At 47.1% G+C, this 19149-nt stretch overlaps 1 protein-coding gene across 1 annotated transcript in view; it reads left to right on the forward strand.

Annotated features, from left to right (window-relative positions):
• The window catches only part of INTS8 (integrator complex subunit 8), a 100907-nt gene that overhangs the window by 13023 nt on the left and 68735 nt on the right, over window positions 1–19149 (forward strand). The window contains exon 8 of the mRNA XM_068127435.2: window positions 13311–13466. Coding sequence (XP_067983536.2) covers window positions 13311–13466 — 156 coding nt within the window. The remainder of the gene's footprint in view (window positions 1–13310; window positions 13467–19149) is intronic.

Consider the following 19149-nt stretch of genomic DNA (forward strand, 5'->3'; position numbering starts at 1 on the left):
CAACCCCTTCATCAATACTTCATGGAAGCGCATTTGGTAGCGATTACAGCTTCGAGTCTTCTTGGGGATGTCTGATGCTGCCAGCACCATGCTTCACGGTAGGTATGGTGTTAGATGGGTGATGAGCTGTGCTTGGTTTCCGTCAGAGGTAGTGCTTTGCATTCAGGCCAAAGAGTGGAATTTTTTGGAACCTTATATAGAAAGTTGTTTCTTTCTCAATCATGTCCAATCAATTGAATTGGCCACAGGTGGACTCCAATCAATTTTTAGAGACATCTCAAGGATGATCAAAGGAAATTGGATGCACCTGAGCTCAATTTGGAGTGTCATAGCAAAGGGGTTGAATACTTATTGACTCGAGACATTTCAGCTTTTCATTTTTAATTAGTTTGTCAAAATTTCTAAAAACAAAAATTCCACTTTGACATTATGGGGTATTATGTGGAGATCGGTGATTTTAAAAATCTCAATTTAATCCATTCAGGCTGAGTTCACTCGATGCTGATGAAGGCGAGTGATCCAGAAATGCATCCATGGATTGATTACCTTTTCAAGGAGTGGCCTTGCTAAAATGGCTTCTAAAGCCTTTACTGTATAGGCTGACTGATAGTCCACAGTGTTACAGCTGACACTGATTTCAGCAGTGGGTGGTTCTACCTTTCACAGACCAACCCAAGCAGGATGTTCCTTTTGAGCTCTTTCATTCATTTGTAAAATAATTTTTTTTTGTCATGTATGAGGTGCAAGTTCACAAGGAATCTGTACACGCCCACGCAATTCACGCACATATACATATACATATACAGTACTGTAGGAGCTAAGCTCCAACGTAAATCGGAAGAATGGACGCGACAAAAAGCTGGAATTCGTCCGAGTTTCTTTATTAACTCAAATCAACTCGGGTACTTTGGAAAGCCCGTTTATCGGGCAGCAATATATATTGTTGCGGATATGAGGACTGTATATTTTTTTGGATTGTGTGAGTTATTATTATGGTTTATTCTGCGCCCCCTGCCTCCGGAGCTGTGTAAAGGAAAAAGGGCATCCCATAATTAGTCCACAAGCATACACGTCAGCCAATAATAGAATACCCCTGTTCGATAGTTATATCTTATTCTGTGTTTTAGGGTAAGGCTGTGTCTCCCATTAATTGAAGTACTCCATTGCACCAGTGAAAGAGAATAGACCCCCTTTCATTCCCATCCCCAAAACCTCCATTTCCTTCACATCCCCTTTCGTCATTGCCAAGCCTCGATTGCCAATTACATCCCCTCCAAAACCACCATTGAACATGTGCTCGGGTCGGGGAAGAGGGGCGTGCCCGCCCGTCGTCATCAAGGGCGGAGCCAGAGGGTCGCGTGACCAACCAGGGCCGAGGTGAGCACACCGATGGGCGTGTCCTGAAGGCCGGCGGCTTGATCGCTGGAGGCGCTATAAAGGCGCGCGCGCAAGTGGCGTTGGGAGTCGGTGGTGGAGAGTCGGTGGTGAGGAGTGAGTGGACCAAGAAAGAGAAAGAGTGGTTGGACCAAGAGAGAAAGAGTGGTTGGACAGGGAGACGTGCAAGAGTGTTGTTGAGTTGAGGGTTTGGACCAGACGAGTCAGACGAGTCCTGGCAAAGCAAGCGGCGGCCACAGCAGCAACAACACCCAACAGCCGCTTGGGGCCTGGACGGCGGTTTTGAGCAGGGCCGCGAAGGAACAGCGGCTGCTAAACGCGCCGATCGTGCTGCAGGACCCCCTTGGACCTTCCTCTCCCTCCAGCCATCCACCTCCTGCCTTTCTACCCTTCTTGTGTACGTGAGTTTGTTTTGTTTGTTCTGTCCCTGGGTTAATTAAGTCTGTATAAGCTAGTATTTGCACTGTCACCTGCGTCTTATGTGTTGTAAATAAACGTGACTGCTTTCTTTTTGCTTGTGTGTATAATAAATCCAATTACTCTTCTGTCCGTCTTCTCGTCTTATTCCTTTTCCTCTTTGCATTTCGTCGTTTTAGTCTTTTCCAGATTGGGCAGCTGCGGTGCGATACGGCCAAAGTTCTGGGTGAATCGGGCGAGTCGGGGAACAACTGTTCGGTCGCGGAGCCTTCGCTCGGCAAACAACATCCTAAACCGCGATCAGTAACAATTGGTGTCGGGAAGTGGGATTGGACCCGAAGCGCGCTTAACGCGCTCAAAATTACAAAGTACCGAAATTGCTTTTGTTTTACAAAACCCGAATTTTGAAATCGCGCCATGGCTGGTCAAGGCGACGGGATGCCGGTGGGAGAGATAGACGGGGTAGAATCGACCCAGGACCTAGGGGAAATGTATGTGGAGGGGGGCAATGAGGAGAACATTGGCAATGTGGTTGAGGGGGTATCAGGCGCACAAAATGGCGTCCTCGCGCACGTGGGTGTAGCGGCACCAAATTTTGCCGCGCCCGCGACCGTAGCAGCGCTACTGGTGGATTGGAATCTTTTTATGATCCAAATGAAGGCCCTTATGGATGCTCAGAGTGAGCGATTGGAGGGCCAAATGGGGGTAATGGGGAACCGGATGGATGCTCAGGGTGAGCGATTGGAGGGCCAAATGGGGGTAATGGGGAACCGGATGGATGCTCAGGGTGAGCAAATGGGGGTAATGAGGGACGAAGCGAGGGGTACCGGTGAGGGGTTAGACAACGGGATAAAAGAGGTAAAGAATTGGTTAACGGGGGTGGAAAATAGAATGGCTGCCCAGGAGAATCAGATAGAGGGGGTGAAAAATGGGTTAATGGGGTTAGAAAATAGGATGGAGGACAAATTGCGGGAAATAGGGGAACAATCTGCCAGGGAAATCAAACGAATGGGGAACCAGATAGAGGAGGTGCAAATCGGGTTAGAAAGTAAACTGGATGCTCAGAGGGATGAATTGGGACAGATGAGGGTGGCATCTACAAAAGAGAGGGAGGAGATGAAAGAGGAGATACGACGAGGTGTAAGTGAGGAGGTCTCGGGGGTACGCGAGGAGGTAAAGCGAGGCGAAAAGCGTATAGAGAAAGAGGTGAGGAATAATACGGCTAGGTTACAGGGTGGTATAGAGGAGTTGACGCTGGGAGTGGAACAGCTGACGGAGGGACAGACTGAGTTAGTGGAGCAGGTTCAAAGGAACACTGCAGTACTCGGAGGGTTAAAGGCGACACAAAAAGAAATTAAAAACGAATTAATAGCGACACAGAGCAATGTCAGATGGTACGTGAGGGACTGACAATGAGGGTGGACGAGGTGACAGAGATAATGGAGACAAAGGACCGGAAGGTGAGGATGCACATAGAGACGGTCACGGTAGCCTTAGAGGACGAACTTGAGGAGACGCACCGGGAAATAAGAGGTGAAGCAAAAATTAGAGGAAGTGGAAGAAGAGGTGAGTGAAATTAAGAAGGGACGGACAGAAACTAAGAGAGAAATCCAGGAGGAGGTAATGGAATTGGTACAAGGTCGGTGCTCAACTCAGAATGTGCTGCTCACTAACCAAATAAAGAGTTTGCAGGTGGCAAAAGAGGTGCGGAGACTAGGTGCCAAGGTGAGTGGCGATATAATCGGAAATGTACATGATGTGAGGAAAGCTTCAGTCGGCTTGGGGATTGGTTTGGATCCGGGTGTTCGTGAAAGGCCGTTGGTGAAGTGTGCGACAGGTCTGGTGTGCGAAAAAAGAGGTGTGCGAGAATGTCCGACCATGGGGTGTGTGAGGAAAAGGGCGCGCCGACCAGTGAGTGTGCTGTCAAGAGTGAAGGAGAATGCACGCCTGTGAGGAGTGTTACAGAGGATGTAACGGGAGAGTGTGCCGTCAAGAGTGAGTTGGTCGAAGCGCGTGTGCGAGGGGGTACATGGAAGCGCGGTGTGGTAAGTGTTACGGAGGAAGTAACGAAAGAGTGTGCGCAAGAGGATGCGCGAGAAAGGTGTGTAACGGACAGGTGCATGAGGAAAGAGTGCGCTGTCGAGAGTAAGGGTGAGTGCGCGACCGAGAGTGGAGGAGAAAGTAGTGAGAGTGACACGGAGCGTGAGTTGGTTGTGACAGGTGAGCGAGGATGTACACCTGGAATGGAAGGATGCACACCTGGAATGGTAGAGCGTGTGTGGGAATGCACACTTGAGTTGGTCGTGAGGCACGTGGTTGGGTGTGCGAGTGAGAGCACACCTGTAATTGTCACAGAGGAGGTGACCGAGGAAGGGGTGCGAGGAGGTGTGTTGGTGAGGTGTGCGAGCGACGAATGTGTGCCAAGGTGTTCGGTAGTCAGGTGTGTGACCAAGTCTGTGAGTGGAACGAGTGTACCTGGGTGTGTTAGAGAAGGTACGACGAGGAGCATGGGAACAGCTGGAGGTATGAGCAAGAAAGGGGTAGCGTATGCGTATAAGCATGCAGGTGAGGCATCGACGGTAACCGGGTTAGCGGTTAGAGCGACTTTTAGCCGAATCGGGCCCTCGGTGCGTGCCGGGCTTCGCGTGCCGCGAGAACCAGCGGGGATCCGAGCCACGGCGGGTTCGAAAGGACCGCCGTACGCGATCCACGCTGGGCCTCGCTTGGAACGGCCGCGTCCGTGCTCCACTGGGCGGAGCGGGCAGCTCGATAGGAAGGGTCGTCATGGCGACCACTTTTTGTTGAGACGTGCCGGCAGGTCGAGATCGGGACATTGGATGGCTCCGCGCCGAGGTGGTGCGTGGGATCTCGGCCCGGGTAAGCCCCCGTCCCTGCACCGAGTGCCGGACGCATCCAGCCGCCGGCACCAAAGAACCCGCGTTCATTGCCCGGCTGTACGAAGCCGAGCTTTAGAAGGGAATTGGCGCACCGAGAGGATCTAATAAGTAGACGGGTGATGAGGATAGTGTTTTGGACCCAAAATTAGAAAAAGGTAAAATTTGGTGATTAGCAGTAAATGACAAATTTTTGATTTGTTGGATTTGGACGAGCGAAATTGATAGTAGGACCTCCCCGATGTAATGTGGTGGGATGGCAAATCCACCATCCCTCACAGGGGGGGGCAAAGGAGCACTAGCTTATGGGGTTGATGGCAGTGAAAACTAGCCCGGGTGGGTTAGGATATTGTGTGTAGGGATCTAGCGAAGATGACATTAGGTGACGTTAAGATTAGTTAGTGACAATGATACCTGTAGTGGGGACGCAGGTAGATTAGAGTGTATGATAATGACGTGGTATGTGCTTAGTTTAAAGGGAAGACGGGGAGCACTAAGTTAGCAGGGTAACAGGTAGATGAGATGATGCCGTGTGTGTGAGGATTGAACAGGTGTGATTGCACAGGTGTGCAACTGGACAGGTGGATGGAGCAGTGTATGAGTGAGTGAAGGTGATTGTGTATTGTGCTGACCAAATGGTCTAGGAAGAGGAGGAGGGTGCAGGTGGCACCAGGTATGATTGCACAGGTGTGCAACGACAGGTGAATGGAGGACAGGTGTATGGAATAAATGGTATGGAGTATTGGAATGGATGGTCGTGGAGTGAGCATGGTGGAAACAATGGAGTGGAGTGGATGGTGCGAAGGTGTGAATGGGGGAAGAGTGGACCCCCATCACGGATACCCGGGGCGGGTAGTGTAAGTGTTAGGTAGAGGGTACAGGTAAATTGTGGTTGGATATTGGCATCTGTGGTGCGAGTGGAAGAATGATGTTTGGATGGGTGCATTAGTGTTGTGGAAATGGCTGGGCGTGTAGCCTGTTAGTGTGTGTAGTTGGTTGGGCGCTCCACCACTGTGAGGATGTCGGCCAGGTGAGGCCGCAGGTGGGCTCTGGGAGCCGGTAGTAGTTGTTGTGGATGGGGCCCGAGGATCCGGAGGACGGACCCGGGTAGCCCAGTGCCAGAGGGCACCGAGTGGGGTGACAGAGCCAGGAGGGGCTTTCCCCAGTTAGTTAGGTTAGGGTGAGGAGCTAGGTAAGCTCGGGTGGCAACTGCAGTGGTGGAGGTGTGCAGGTGGGTAGACCTGCTGGGAGAGCTACACGTCGCAGCCCAGAAATTGTGCGAGGGCACCGGGAGATGAATCGGGGTAGTGAGACCCCAAATTGAGAAGCACCACAGTTTGGTCAATGGGAATTGGTTTTTAGAACCCATAGTGTAAGTTGGCCAATGGATTGGCGGGGAAAGACCCCGGGTAGTGTAAAGTGTGTTAATGTCATTTAGAAAGTAGTTAGGATGAAGTCTCCTCGCACCATCTGCATCCACTCACCTGAGGTGACAGGTACTCCACACCATGCCATGTTTTGATTATTTTTTATGATGCAAATGGTTGGATTGTGAGACGCATCATGACGTGGGTGTGACATTGTGCTTTGATGTTCCATCTCTTCCTCCTTATGAGGATTGATGATGAATTTGGTGATGGCAAATTTTGAAGTAGAGGGATTGTGGAGACGAATTTGGTATAGGAGAAATATGGGGAAGACGTGACAGTAGTGACGAATTTGTAAATGGGTAGATTTTGTAAATATGGGGTAAGGGCAAGGGTAGTGTAGGTGACAGGGGGGTGACGTACGGTAGGGACGAGCTTTCCCACTTTGCCCTCCGTATGCATTTCGCCTTGCATTGCCTTATTGATGTGTACCCTTGTGACCTTACCCCCCGCTCAATTGTCTCTTTTGTCTCCCACATGACCTGTGCGCCATTGGGTGCCGAGGGGAGCGTGCGTGAGTCCTCCATTGTGCGCCCGGAACTCTCAGAACCAGCTGTCTGCATCGATGCACCACATTATGGACCACATGTCTGTGGCCGAGCACCACCTATGGACCCCATAGGTTGGGGCATGGCCCCTCTGCTGGAACCGGCCATGAGGGCCCGAAATCTTGCTGGCGGACCTTGGCCACAGGGCACCGATGCCACACAGGTGAAGCACACGTAGTCGGCCCTGTGGGCCATAAATAAAAGAAAATAAAAAGGACACATTGGGCACACTTTATTGCAAATAGGCCGCCAGTAAGAAAATGAAAGAATGACAACATCTGGAAGAACAAATAATAATAACCAGCAGAGGGAGCCGAAGAGCAAGAGATCACCTGCAGGGTTAGGGGTTGTTGATTTTATTTTTATTGAACATGCATTGAACACTGATGAACTATGGTGACTGCACCGATTGGTGCTTGAGGGTGCTTGTATTGGTGCGTTTTTGGGTGCTTTAATGGTGCATTGATGCAGAGCAGACTGTCTCCCCCCCCCCCCCCCCCCCCAGAAAGAACAATCACAGGTCCTGGGTTAGTTTTGTAAATAAAAATAGCGTCATTGTAAATAATGCTTCCCACCATCAGTGTGTAGTTTGAAGACCATTCCGCAATTCGGTTAACTGTGGGCATAAGTCTGTTAGGCAGGGTGCAATGGAGCAGCGGGACACATTTATTTATGTTTTAAAACTGTCGCACTCTGGGTCAGGTTAAAAGTAGAGGGAACTACACCTACGTGTCACACTAAATAAAAAAGTTGTAGGCCCGGGACGTGCCTAAGAGGAGGAGTGTGCAGTGTTGCGGATATGAGGACTGTATATTTTTTTGGATTGTGTGAGTTATTATTATGGTTTATTCTGCGCCCCCTGCCTCCGGAGCTGTGTAAAGGAAAAAGGGCATCCCATAATTAGTCCACAAGCATACACGTCAGCCAATAATAGAATACCCCTGTTCGATAGTTATATCTTATTCTGTGTTTTAGGGTAAGGCTGTGTCTCCCATTAATTGAAGTACTCCATTGCACCAGTGAAAGAGAATAGATCCCCTTTCATTCCCATCCCCAAAACCTCCATTTCCTTTCACATCCCCTTTCGTCATTGCCAAGCCTCGATTGCCAATTACATCCCCTCCAAAACCACCATTGAACATGTGCTCGGGTCGGGGAAGAGGGGCGTGCCCGCCCGTCGTCATCAAGGGCGGAGCCAGAGGGTCGCGTGACCAACCAGGGCCGAGGTGAGCACACCGATGGGCGTGTCCTGAAGGCCGGCGGCTTGATCGCTGGAGGCGCTATAAAGGCGCGCGCGCAAGTGGCGTTGGGAGTCGGTGGTGGAGAGTCGGTGGTGAGGAGTGAGTGGACCAAGAAAGAGAAAGAGTGGTTGGACCAAGAAAGAGAAAGAGTGGTTGGACCAAGAGAGAAAGAGTGGTTGGACAGGGAGACGTGCAAGAGTGTTGTTGAGTTGAGGGTTTGGACCAGACGAGTCAGACGAGTCCTGGCAAAGCAAGCGGCGGCCACAGCAGCAACAACACCCAACAGCCGCTTGGGGCCTGGACGGCGGTTTTGAGCAGGGCCGCGAAGGAACGGCGGCTGCTAAACGCGCCGATCGTGCTGCAGGACCCTCTTGGACCTTCCTCTCCCTCCAGCCATCCACCTCCTGCCTTTCCACCCTTCTTGTGTACGTGAGTTTGTTTTGTTTGTTCTGTCCCTGGGTTAATTAAGTCTGTATAAGCTAGTATTTGCACTGTGTCACCTGCGTCTTATGTGTTGTAAATAAACGTGACTGCTTTCTTTTTGCTTGTGTGTATAATAAATCCAATTACTCTTCTGTCCGTCTTCTCGTCTTATTCCTTTTCCTCTTTGCATTTCGTCGTTTTAGTCTTTTCCAGATTGGGCAGCTGCGGTGCGATACGGCCAAAGTTCTGGGTGAATCGGGTGAGTCGGGGAACAACTGTTCGGTCGCGGAGCCTTCGCTCGGCAAACAACATCCTAAACCGCGATCAGTAACAATATACACATTATCCCGGAGCGTTTGCCCGGGAAAGGCGAGAGGGGGCATGCCCGGGCGTCCCGGACGAGGCCTGGCAAGTCGAGAGCGGGCCTGTCCGGGCGTCCCGGACGAGCCCAGCATGGTGATCGCTCCGCGTCCTCGGTAGGTGCAAGGCGATTGTGTATACCCAGCGGTAGCCGCTACAGTACACACATAAACATATACCCACACACGCATACACATATATAGTAATAAATCTTTATTGTCCTATATTTAGGGAAATTATTCTTTGGTGACGCTGTAAGTTAACCGTCATAAAAAACATAAAACACAAAGGGAATAAGAAAACAAAATTAAAAGATATAAAATATAAAAAGATATAAAATATGGAAGACGGACTAAACAGCAAAATGGCTAGCAAATGGATATGCACACACCAGCTGCAACCTTTTTCTGATGTGTTACCTGTATGTACATATTCTCAAAATCTGCTTTGTTTTGCTCTTTTAGATTTTTTTTGTAAATATTGTTACATGGAAGGGGGCAGGGGGAATCCAAAGCTAGAGCATGGTAAGTGTAGTGTTGTCCATGTGTTTTGAGTAGGTTAGACTGCTATGTAACAGGGAGCTTTCAGAGCAAGTCGTTTGTTACACGTGACGCTGAGGAGGCAGCGTATGTAATTTATACAGGTTAGACATTTATTTTGTGGGCGTAAACACCTCATGTTTGTGGGCGAGGCTATGTGAGGACTTCTCATGAGAGAGGCACATATATGTCACTTGTGCGAAAGGCCGGTCAAGGTCTATCTGCCCATTGTGTGTCGGCCATGGTGGTGTCATGTGCTGTGGAGCAGGAAGTGCCATTGCCATTTATATTTATGGGAACTGCCCCGTGGGTGGTAGACTGCCATGGGAGAACTCTGCCCAGGAGGAAGAGGAGAAGAACGAGTGAGACCTTGCTTGAAAGAGGAAGGGGAGAACAAGAGAGAGACCTGGAGATGGAGGGCAGAGCAAGCGACTTCGGTCTAGAAAGGAGCTGGTGGGAGGAGGACGAGTAGAGCAAGCTGTTCATGGAGGAGTTTTGCAAGGAGGCTTTGATTGCAGCTTTGTCTCTGGGTGAATTGACCCAAGCTGGGATCTCTGTTGTTTTGGAGGAGGATTAAGAAGTCGGAGGGCACACGAGGAGGCCTCAGTCTAAACAAAGATAGAAGGAGCTACGAGGCTTGGTGTGGATCGACTTCATCACTGGCTTTCGTCTCTCACCTGGTTTCCAAATCTGGCTACATTGAGTCTGGCGTCCACCCTGCACATCAGAGAAAAGTGAAGGCTCGCCTGCATTATTGTCTTGTATGTGTGATCTGTGGCACCTTTAATGGGATATCAATTGCTTCATTTCCAATCATTGTACATAAGCTTGATTATTCCCTTTTACCTATTTGTTTCCTTTTTGACTCACCTGGTTCGTTTTGACTGTTTGGGCCATCTTTCTGGACGATAGGTCCCGGTGTTGAGTGTTCTGTCTTAACGGGCACTCAGACGTGACAATAGGTATACTCTTTTATTGTTAAATGATGTTGCTGTGTAACAAGGAATATTTTGCTAATTGCAGTTCTGGCTATTATGATTGAGAAGAGTAAAACATGGATTATGGCCTGGTATTCTGTCTCAAGGTGCGACTTTACTTCTGTAATGCTCACTTTCACAGAGCAAAGTTGACTGCAACTACTACACAAGCAGGGATGGGTTGGGAATTTCTCAATCATACTCCATATTATCCAGACTCATCACTCCTGTGATGCTCTTTGAGTCGAAAAATATGAAAATCTGGGTGGCATTGTGTTTATGAATGATGAAGGCGTTGGAGTGCTCGTCTTGAAATGGCTCTGTACCAGTGCCAAATATTTAGATGGAAATGCCGTAGAGGTGCTACCATATCAATAGGTTTTGAGTTGCCCAAAGCAAGTGTGCGAGTGTGTGTCGAGGCGTATACCTTGAAAAAGTTTTCATTTACATGCACTACATGGTCAAATGTATGCTGACACCCTTTCTAATAAGTGGATTCGGCTGTTTCAGCCACACCCATTGCTGACAGGTATATATATTGTTGCGGATATGGGATTTGCATCCATCCATATCCGCTTGTAAATATTCCCCTATTTCCTCAATACTTCCCAACTATCCCCAATCCCCCATTCCCTAGTCCCATTTTCTGTAAACAACACTCTGTAGACCCGACCTCCCCCTATTTCCCCCATTAAATGTCGTGCCCAGGTTCACCGCATCTCATGTAAGACAACTATAGGACATCTTGCTAGTTATTCTTAGTCTATGTCAGTTAAGGACTCGTTTCCATTAATTCTGACCCTTCGTTGCACCAGAATGTGATTGTATGGCACCGTTAGGAAGTTTAGGACCTCCCAATACCTCCCCGCAGCTCTTCCTCACGGTTCAGCAACAACAACAACAACAACAGCAATGGCAGCGGCGTGCACAGGGAGTGCGCGTCCTCACTCCGGCTTGGTTGGTAGGGGGTGTTGGGAGGGCACGAGGCCTTCCCAACGAGCCGCCATCGAACATGTGCTCGACGGGGTTACCAAATAGGGGCTCCCTGTCAGCTCCTCGTCAAGGGCGGAGCCTGGTAACCCCCGCACCCAATGGAAGCGGCGGACCGGCCCCAGGGGGGCGGAGCCAACCAGCCGAGGGTGTGTCACTCCCCGCTGAGCATGCGCAGGAAGAGGGAGGTGACGTCAGATGCGCGCTGAGCTTGGAGCAAGCAAGACGTACCCTCCGAGCGTTGTGAGGCCTCCCCGCATCTCTGGACTGGACCGTGCTTTATCCTGTCCCCGAGCCAAGGTGCACCTTGTGCTATCGACTACCTGTCCTTTCCTGCCATCAATCCCTGTGTAAGTCAGCCTTGTTCCGTTTGTCTGTGGTCTGTCTGGGTTAAGATAAGACGGTATTTAAGTGCCTATCTCTTCTGTGTCTTTACCTCACTACCGTGTAATCTACCCCCTTTTCTCCACCACTGTAATTATACCCTCCTCCGGAGGTCTTGAGAACTGTACCCTTGCGTCGTTTCATCTATCCCAGTCGTTGTGTCCTTTCCATCATTGATTTAGCATAGTCTGGGTGGAATCGGGGTCTAGTCGGGGAATAACTGTTCGGTCGCGGTCATACCAACCGCTCGGTCAAAAATAACATCCAAACCACGTCCGTAACAATATAATCAAGCACACAGCCATGCAATCTCCATAGACAAACATTGGCAGTAGAATGGGCCACACTGAAGAGCTCAGTGACTTTCAACATGGCACTGTCATAGGATGCCACCTTTTCACAAGTCAGTTCGTCAAATTTCTGCCCTGCTTGAGCTGCCCCAGTCAACTGAAAGTGCTGTTATTGTGACGTGGAAACGTCTAAGAGCAACAACAGCTCAGCCACGAAGTGGTAGGCCACACAAGCTCGCAGAACGAGACCGTCGAGTGCTGAAGGGCGCAGTGTGTAAAAATCATCTGTCCTCAGTTGCAACACTCACTGCTGAGTTCCAAACTGCACAACGTCAGCACAACAACTGTTCGTCGGGAGCTTCATGAAATGGGGTTCCATGGCCGAGCAGCCGCACACAAGCCTAAGATCACCATGCGCAATGCCAAGCGTCAGCTGGAGTGGTGTAAAGCTCGCCGCCTTTGGACTCTGGAGCAGTGGAAACTCGTTCTCTGGAGTGATGAATCACGCTTCACCATCTGGCAGTTCGACGGATGAATCTGGGTTTGATGGATGCCAGCAGAATGATACCTGCCCGAATGCAAAGCGCCAACTGTAAAGTTTGGTGGAGGTGGAATAATGGTCTGGGGATGTTTTTCATGGTTTTGACTAGGCCCCTTAGTTCCAGTGAAGGGAAATCTTAATGCTGCAGCATACAATGATATAGATGATTGTGTGCTTCCAACTTTGTGGCAACAGTTTGTGGAAGGCCCTTTCCTGTTTCAGCATGACAGTGCCCCCGTGCACAAAGCGTGGTCCATAGAGAAATGATTTGTCAAGATTGGTGTGGAAGAACTTGACTGGCCTGCACAGAGCACTGACCTCAATCCCATTGAACACCTTTGGACTGAATTGCAACACTGTCTGCAAGCCAGGCCTAATCACCCAACATCAGTGCCCGACATCACTAATGCTCTTGTGGCTGAATGGAAGCAAATCCCCACAGCAATGTTCCAACATCTAGTGGAAAGCCTTCCCAGAAGAGTGGAGGCTGTTATAGCAGCAAAGGGGTGACCAACTCCATATTAATGCCCATGATTTTGGAATGAGATGTTCGACGAGCACATACGGGTGTGATGTTCGGGTGTCCACATAGTTTTGGCCATGTAGCGTTTGTTTACTTCTTTTTTTTTTTTGCTGGAATAAAAAGTCCACGTCCACCTTGAACAACCCTCATATATTTTGCATGCCTCTTTCTAATTGGTTTGAATACCATATTTAATTCATTGTAAATTTATATTTATCTTGTAATTTAGACTTTTTCAGCCTTTTTTTCAGCCATATTTGTGTTTGTCGTTTTATGTGAAATGACCTTGATGTTCGGAGGGGAGAGCTCATTTTGCACTCATGAGCTGCACCCTTTTTCATTGGCATGTTTGATGTTGCAGATTGGCCAGGGAGTGGGTTATGCCCAGATCGACTGGAAAAGGCTGGAAGGTTATTCAAAGGCTTGCAATGCTCTGCTTCCTTCCTCTGGAGAAGAGGAATCCTCTTTTTACCCATATTGCTACATTCGCCATTGTATGAACACTGAGAATTACAAGGTAATGCAATCAATCTATCCCACTGTATTATATCATTGCGCTTGCCGGGTTTGGTGTTCTGTACAGATCCAAATAAAAGCCGGGTGCAAAAAGGAAAAAGGGCACCCGAGTGAGTTGGGTTTTTTTTTTTTAGTAGGAGTAAAGGGCACACTTTTTTTTTTTAGGTTGAGGGGTTAAAAACTAAAAACATGAGAATTAAATGATTAAATGTATCCACCGTAAAAGATCACCAAGATCTTTTTTTGATCAAGATTTTGATCAAGAAAGGCTGACGTTTCAGCCTTTAACTTTCGCCGGAGCAAAAGAGGCCACCAACGCAGACGGGCCTTTCGATTATATCCAGGTTACAGCGGCTAACGTTGTGCCCAAAATAAATATGCCCAATTAATGTCCACACATTGATTGCAAGTTAATAAAAACGAAAGTTGCTTTATTGTCATCAACATGTTAGTGCTTTATTGGTGTCATGCCATAGTCATTGCTTTATTGCCATAGTCATTGCATGCCACATTGCTTTATTGGCAATCAACATGTTATTGGTTGAGATTTGGGTTTGCTGGAATTGCGAGAATTTGAGATCTCTACAAAAATATTAACAACCACTAGAGGGCAGTGGTTATAAAAATAAATAAAAAACACATTTAGAGGCCATTTTTCCCCGCAAAGCGGGGGTTGGCCTTTTTCGGGGACCGTGGTTGTTGTTGTTTTTCGGGCCCCTTTTTGAAGCAATGTTTTACGGCCAGATGCCCTTCCTGCCGCCAACCATTTTTGTCACCTTTTACGACAAGCAGGGAATTACCAGTGAACTGGTACTCAATTAGCCGGCCTCGGAAGGATGACAGGCTGAGTCAACCCCCTGGCGTTAATTCAGCGATCGACCGGGATTCGAACCCAGGATCCTGGGATCCTAAGCTGGCACCCTAGCCGCTAGCCCAACACCAGGTTAATGCAGCATTTTAAATCTTAGATCTTGGGCACGTTTCTCTCCATTGAGAAATGCGTTTTTATTAAAAACAAATAAATAAAAGTTAATAACAAAACTGAATAGATGTGCTTTCTGCAAAATAGGTATGTTTTGAGGACTCAGTTGGTTTTGAGATTTTTCTACAACTGAATAATAATTTATATGTGAAATTGATTATTACCTGTACCACCGAAGGTGGACAGAGGTGTTTTCACCCCTGTTTGTCTGTGAGCAAGATACAGTGGATCAAAAAGTTATCGACGGATTCAGATGAAATTTGATGGACAGGTTGTGTGCGACAAGGATGAATTGATGCAGATCCGGCCTATCGGTGCGATACAAAACGTAAACTCTTCAGCCTGGCAGAGGTATGCGCACGACCGAGTGCCATTCTAGTTAGTCATTTAAAACTTGTCAAAACGAAACACGTTCACCTTGGCCCTCAGGCCAAAATGTATGGCCATATAAGAAGGGGATGTTTGTTGCAATCACAGCTTAGTATAAATATATATATAATAGGCAAAAAAAATACAAACCACCTTGGTGGCAACACGGTTAGAGCGGCATCTCTGAGTCTGGGAGGTTGGCTGTTCGAAACTGACCCTGGCTGAGTTGTACGCCGTACGGGTACCAAGGACTTTGAAAATGGGACGTGTTGCTCCATTGCTTGGCACTCAGCATTTGGAGATAGACAATGGACAAACCCAATCGGTTGGCATCAATGGAGAAGAAGAAATGTCTCCTTTATTGTTCCTCTGAGTGCAGAGACAAATACGGTGTCATTGGTATCCAAATTGGCCTGGGACATTGTCATTCCCCCCAAGTTTAGTGACTGTGTTTGTCTGAAGTCATGTCTGGTATTGTCTCATGTATTTGTCTGCATGTGTGTTTATGCTTTGTGTTGCAACTCTTCCATGAGCCTTTGGCCCTGTAGAGATTCAAATCCAGGCTAGACAGCTCAGAGACGAGTGCTCATTGCTCTAAGGCTCAATGCTCCTTCCAGCGTCCTTCCTCACCCACATCCAAATAAGAACGTCTTAATAAGCAGAGATAATACAGTGGGAAGTAAATATCCTAATTGCTCATTCCCGGACAAAGGAGCTTTACCTTGCTAGTCTTGACGTCACTGACAAATGAATTGCCTTTTTGTATACATAATCGAGGCAAGTGAAAGAGCTAACATTTATCACACAAACAAATCAAATAGACAAACAAACAAAGTATATAAAAAGGGGAGCAGTAGACAAGATGGGGAGAGAAGGGGAAGCACATAAAAACAACATTTGAGAGAAGGGACATCGGGAATGTGTGGGAGGGAGAAGGCTTGTGGGGAGGCGGCGTGGGAAGGGGGGAGGGGGGAGTGTGGGAGAAGTATAAAACACAAGGACACCAAGGACTTCCAGGACAGAAGTTGGTATTTCAAAAAAGTGGATTTGGGGTGAAATTAGCGGGGGTAGAAAAGATCAAGGTTTTGGATGGGGGAAGATAAGAGATGGTGGTGAACAGCTGTTTCAAAGACCTGGAGGGAGGAGTGGGATTGAAGAGAGTGAGAGAGCCTTTTTGCTGCTAATTAAGTTAAAACAATTATAATTGTATTTTGTCAACCTTCTAGTTTTGGATACTGTTTTACCTCTTAAAGTGCAGAGAAGATAGTGTATTGGTAATCTTGTGCAGTGCAATACATAATCACAGGGAGGCACAATTTTGTCGGTGTCCAAGATATTATATGTACAGTGCCTTCAGAAAGTATTAACACTCCTTGACTTTTCCACATTTTGTTGTTTTACAGCCTGAATTTAAAATGGATTAAATTGAGATTTTTTTGTCGATGATCTACACATAATAGCTCATAATGTCAGTGGAATTTTTTTTTTTTTTTTTTTGTTAAATCTTTACAAAATAATTAAAAATGAAATACAGAAATATCTAATTTATATAAGTAAATATTTGTTTATTCGTAGAAGCACCTTTGGCAGCGATTACAGCTTCGAGTCTTCTTGGGTATGTCTATCAGCTTTGCACATCTGAATTTGGGGAGTTTCCCCCATTCTTCCTTGCAGATTTGCTCAAGCTAAGCTCTGTCAAGTTGGATGGGGAGCGTCGGTGAACAGCAATCTTCACGTCTTTCCACAAATTCTCAATGGGATTCAAGTTTGTGCTTTGGCTGGGCCACTCAAGGATTTTCACATTCTTGTTCTGAAGCCATTCCAGTGTTGCTTTGGCTGTATGCTTGGGGTCATTGTCCTGTTAGAAGGTAAATCTTTGTCCCAGTCTAAGGCCTTTTGCACTCTAAAGCAGGTTCTCCTCAATGATTTGCCTGTATTTAGCTCCATTCATTGTTCCCTCTATCCTTACAAGTCTCCCCTGCTACTGAAGAGCATCCCCATAGCATGATGTGACTATGGCATGACACCATGCTTCATGGTAGGATGGTGTTTGATGGGTGATGAGCTGTGCTCGTGTTCCTCCAGACATAGCACTTTGCATTTAGGCCGGAGTTCAATTTTCGTCTCATCAGACCACAGAATCTTTTGCCTCATGCTCTGAATCTTTCCCGTGCCTTTTTGTTGCTTGCTGTCACGTGCCTTTTTCTCAGTCGCTTCCATCTGGTCACGCTCCCATAAAGCCTAGATTTGTGAAGGGTTGCAGAGACTGTTGTCCTTCTAGCAGGTTCTTCCATCTCAGCCAAGGAACTCTGTCGTTCTTGGTCACCTCCTTGACCAAGGTCCTTATTGCTCCGTTGCTCAGTTTGGTCGGACGACCAGCTCTAGGAAGAGTCTGGGTTGTTCCATATTCTGTCCATTTCCTAATGATGGAGTTCACTGTGCTTTTGGGAACTTTCAACACTCTAGAAATTGTTCTATACCCTTCCGCACATCCATGACTCCTCACAATTCTATCTCGTAGTTCTACAGCCAGTTCCTTGGACTTCATGGTCGAGTTTCTGCTCTGACATGCACTGTCAACTGTGGGGCCTTAAATAGAAAGGTGTGTTTCTTTCTCAATCATGTCTAATCAATTAAATTGGCCACAGGTGGACTCCAATCAAGTTGTAGAGACATCTCCAGGATGATCAAAGGAAATTAGATGCACCTGAGCTCATTTTGGAGTGTCATAACAAAGGCTTCAAAGGTTGAATATTTATTGACTCGAGACATTTCACCTCTTAATTTTCAATTGATTTGTAAAAAATTCTACTAAAAAAATCCACTTTGACATTATGGAGTGTTATGTGTTGATCAGTGACAAAGAAATCTCCATTGAATCCATTTTAAATTCAGGCTGTAACATGACAAAATGTGAAAAAGTCAAGCAGTGTGAAAACGTTCTGAAGGCGTTGTAAATACCGTGCCGTACTTTTTCAACAAATGAAGTTTCAGGAATATTAGTTGAAAAAAAAACAATGCTTTCATTCACACCTAAAAGGGGCTAATCGAATGTAGTTGAAAAGTAAAGATCAGAGTTTACAAGTATTGGCCAAATGTTAAACCTTCTACCTGGAACAGCATAACCATTATCACTAAATAGGTAGATGAATAGACATCACATCCGCTGGGAGAACGAGGCTGCCTAATTCTGCCACCATTATGGGAGACAAATTGAGGTGTTTACAAGAAGAAGTACATGTATCTTCTGGTGAAACTGCCAAAATCAACACTCTCTGCTCACCTTCACTCTTTCATTCCTCTTTTCTCCCGCCTCTGGAACAAACTCCCACACTCTCTGCAATCCCACTCCTCCCTCCAGGTCTTTAAAACAGCTGTTCACCATCATCTCTTATCTTCCCCCATCCAAAACCTTGATCTTTTCTACCCCCATTAAACACCCCAGATCCACCTTTTTGAAATACCGACTTCTTTCCTGGAAGTCCTGGTCCATGTGTTTTATACCTCTCCCCCCCCCCCCCGCCCCCTTCCCATGCCTCCACCCCCCAAGCCCTCTTCCTCCCACAGATCTCCCGATGTCCCTGTTCTCCACTGTTGTACTTGTGTGCTTCCTTCTCTCTCCCCATCTTGTCTCCCGCTCCCTTTATTATATGTTTTATGTCAGTTTTTTTTTTTCTGATTAATGTTAGCTCTTACACGAGCCTCTATCTTGTACACAAAAAACAAAAAACAAAAACGAGTTCGTCTGATTTCAAAGTGAGAATACTGAGCTTTTGTGCTGTCTTCGGGTGCTCTCAAATAAAATATCTCAAACTGACGGATTATCAAGAAAATGGTGGGCAAAGTGGCTTAACAACATTTTATGCGCTGACCTCGTTGACATCGGCAAGAAACAAATTTGTTGTTAGTAACTATCTCGGTATTAATGATAACAGCACTCAGTACAGCACCTCTGCCAGGCTGAACAATTTACGTTTTGTATCCCTCTGATAGGCCGGATCTGGCTCCGGATCTTCACCAAAATCTAATCAATTTGTCCTCGGCACACACCCAACCTGTCCACACAGTTTTGTTCGAATCCATCCATAGCTTTTTGAGAAAACCTGCTCGAGACATCAACATCACCTACGTCCACATTAAGTGGCGGAGGTAATAACTAAAATTTACCATGACGGACTCCCTCACTGTACCTTGTGCAGTGCTAAACATATTGGAATAGTTTGATTCAATACGATACAAGGAAAAAATTATTTGGTTTATTCATGTTGTGAATGTGAATTTTTATTCAGGCCTCAAGTTCTCGTGGTATCTGCGTTTTACATCCTGGGATAAG

The sequence above is a fragment of the Myxine glutinosa genome, chromosome 10, assembly GCF_964187855.1.
Source record: "Myxine glutinosa chromosome 10, kmMyxGlut1.1, whole genome shotgun sequence".
Taxonomy (NCBI): Eukaryota; Metazoa; Chordata; class Myxini; order Myxiniformes; family Myxinidae; genus Myxine; species Myxine glutinosa.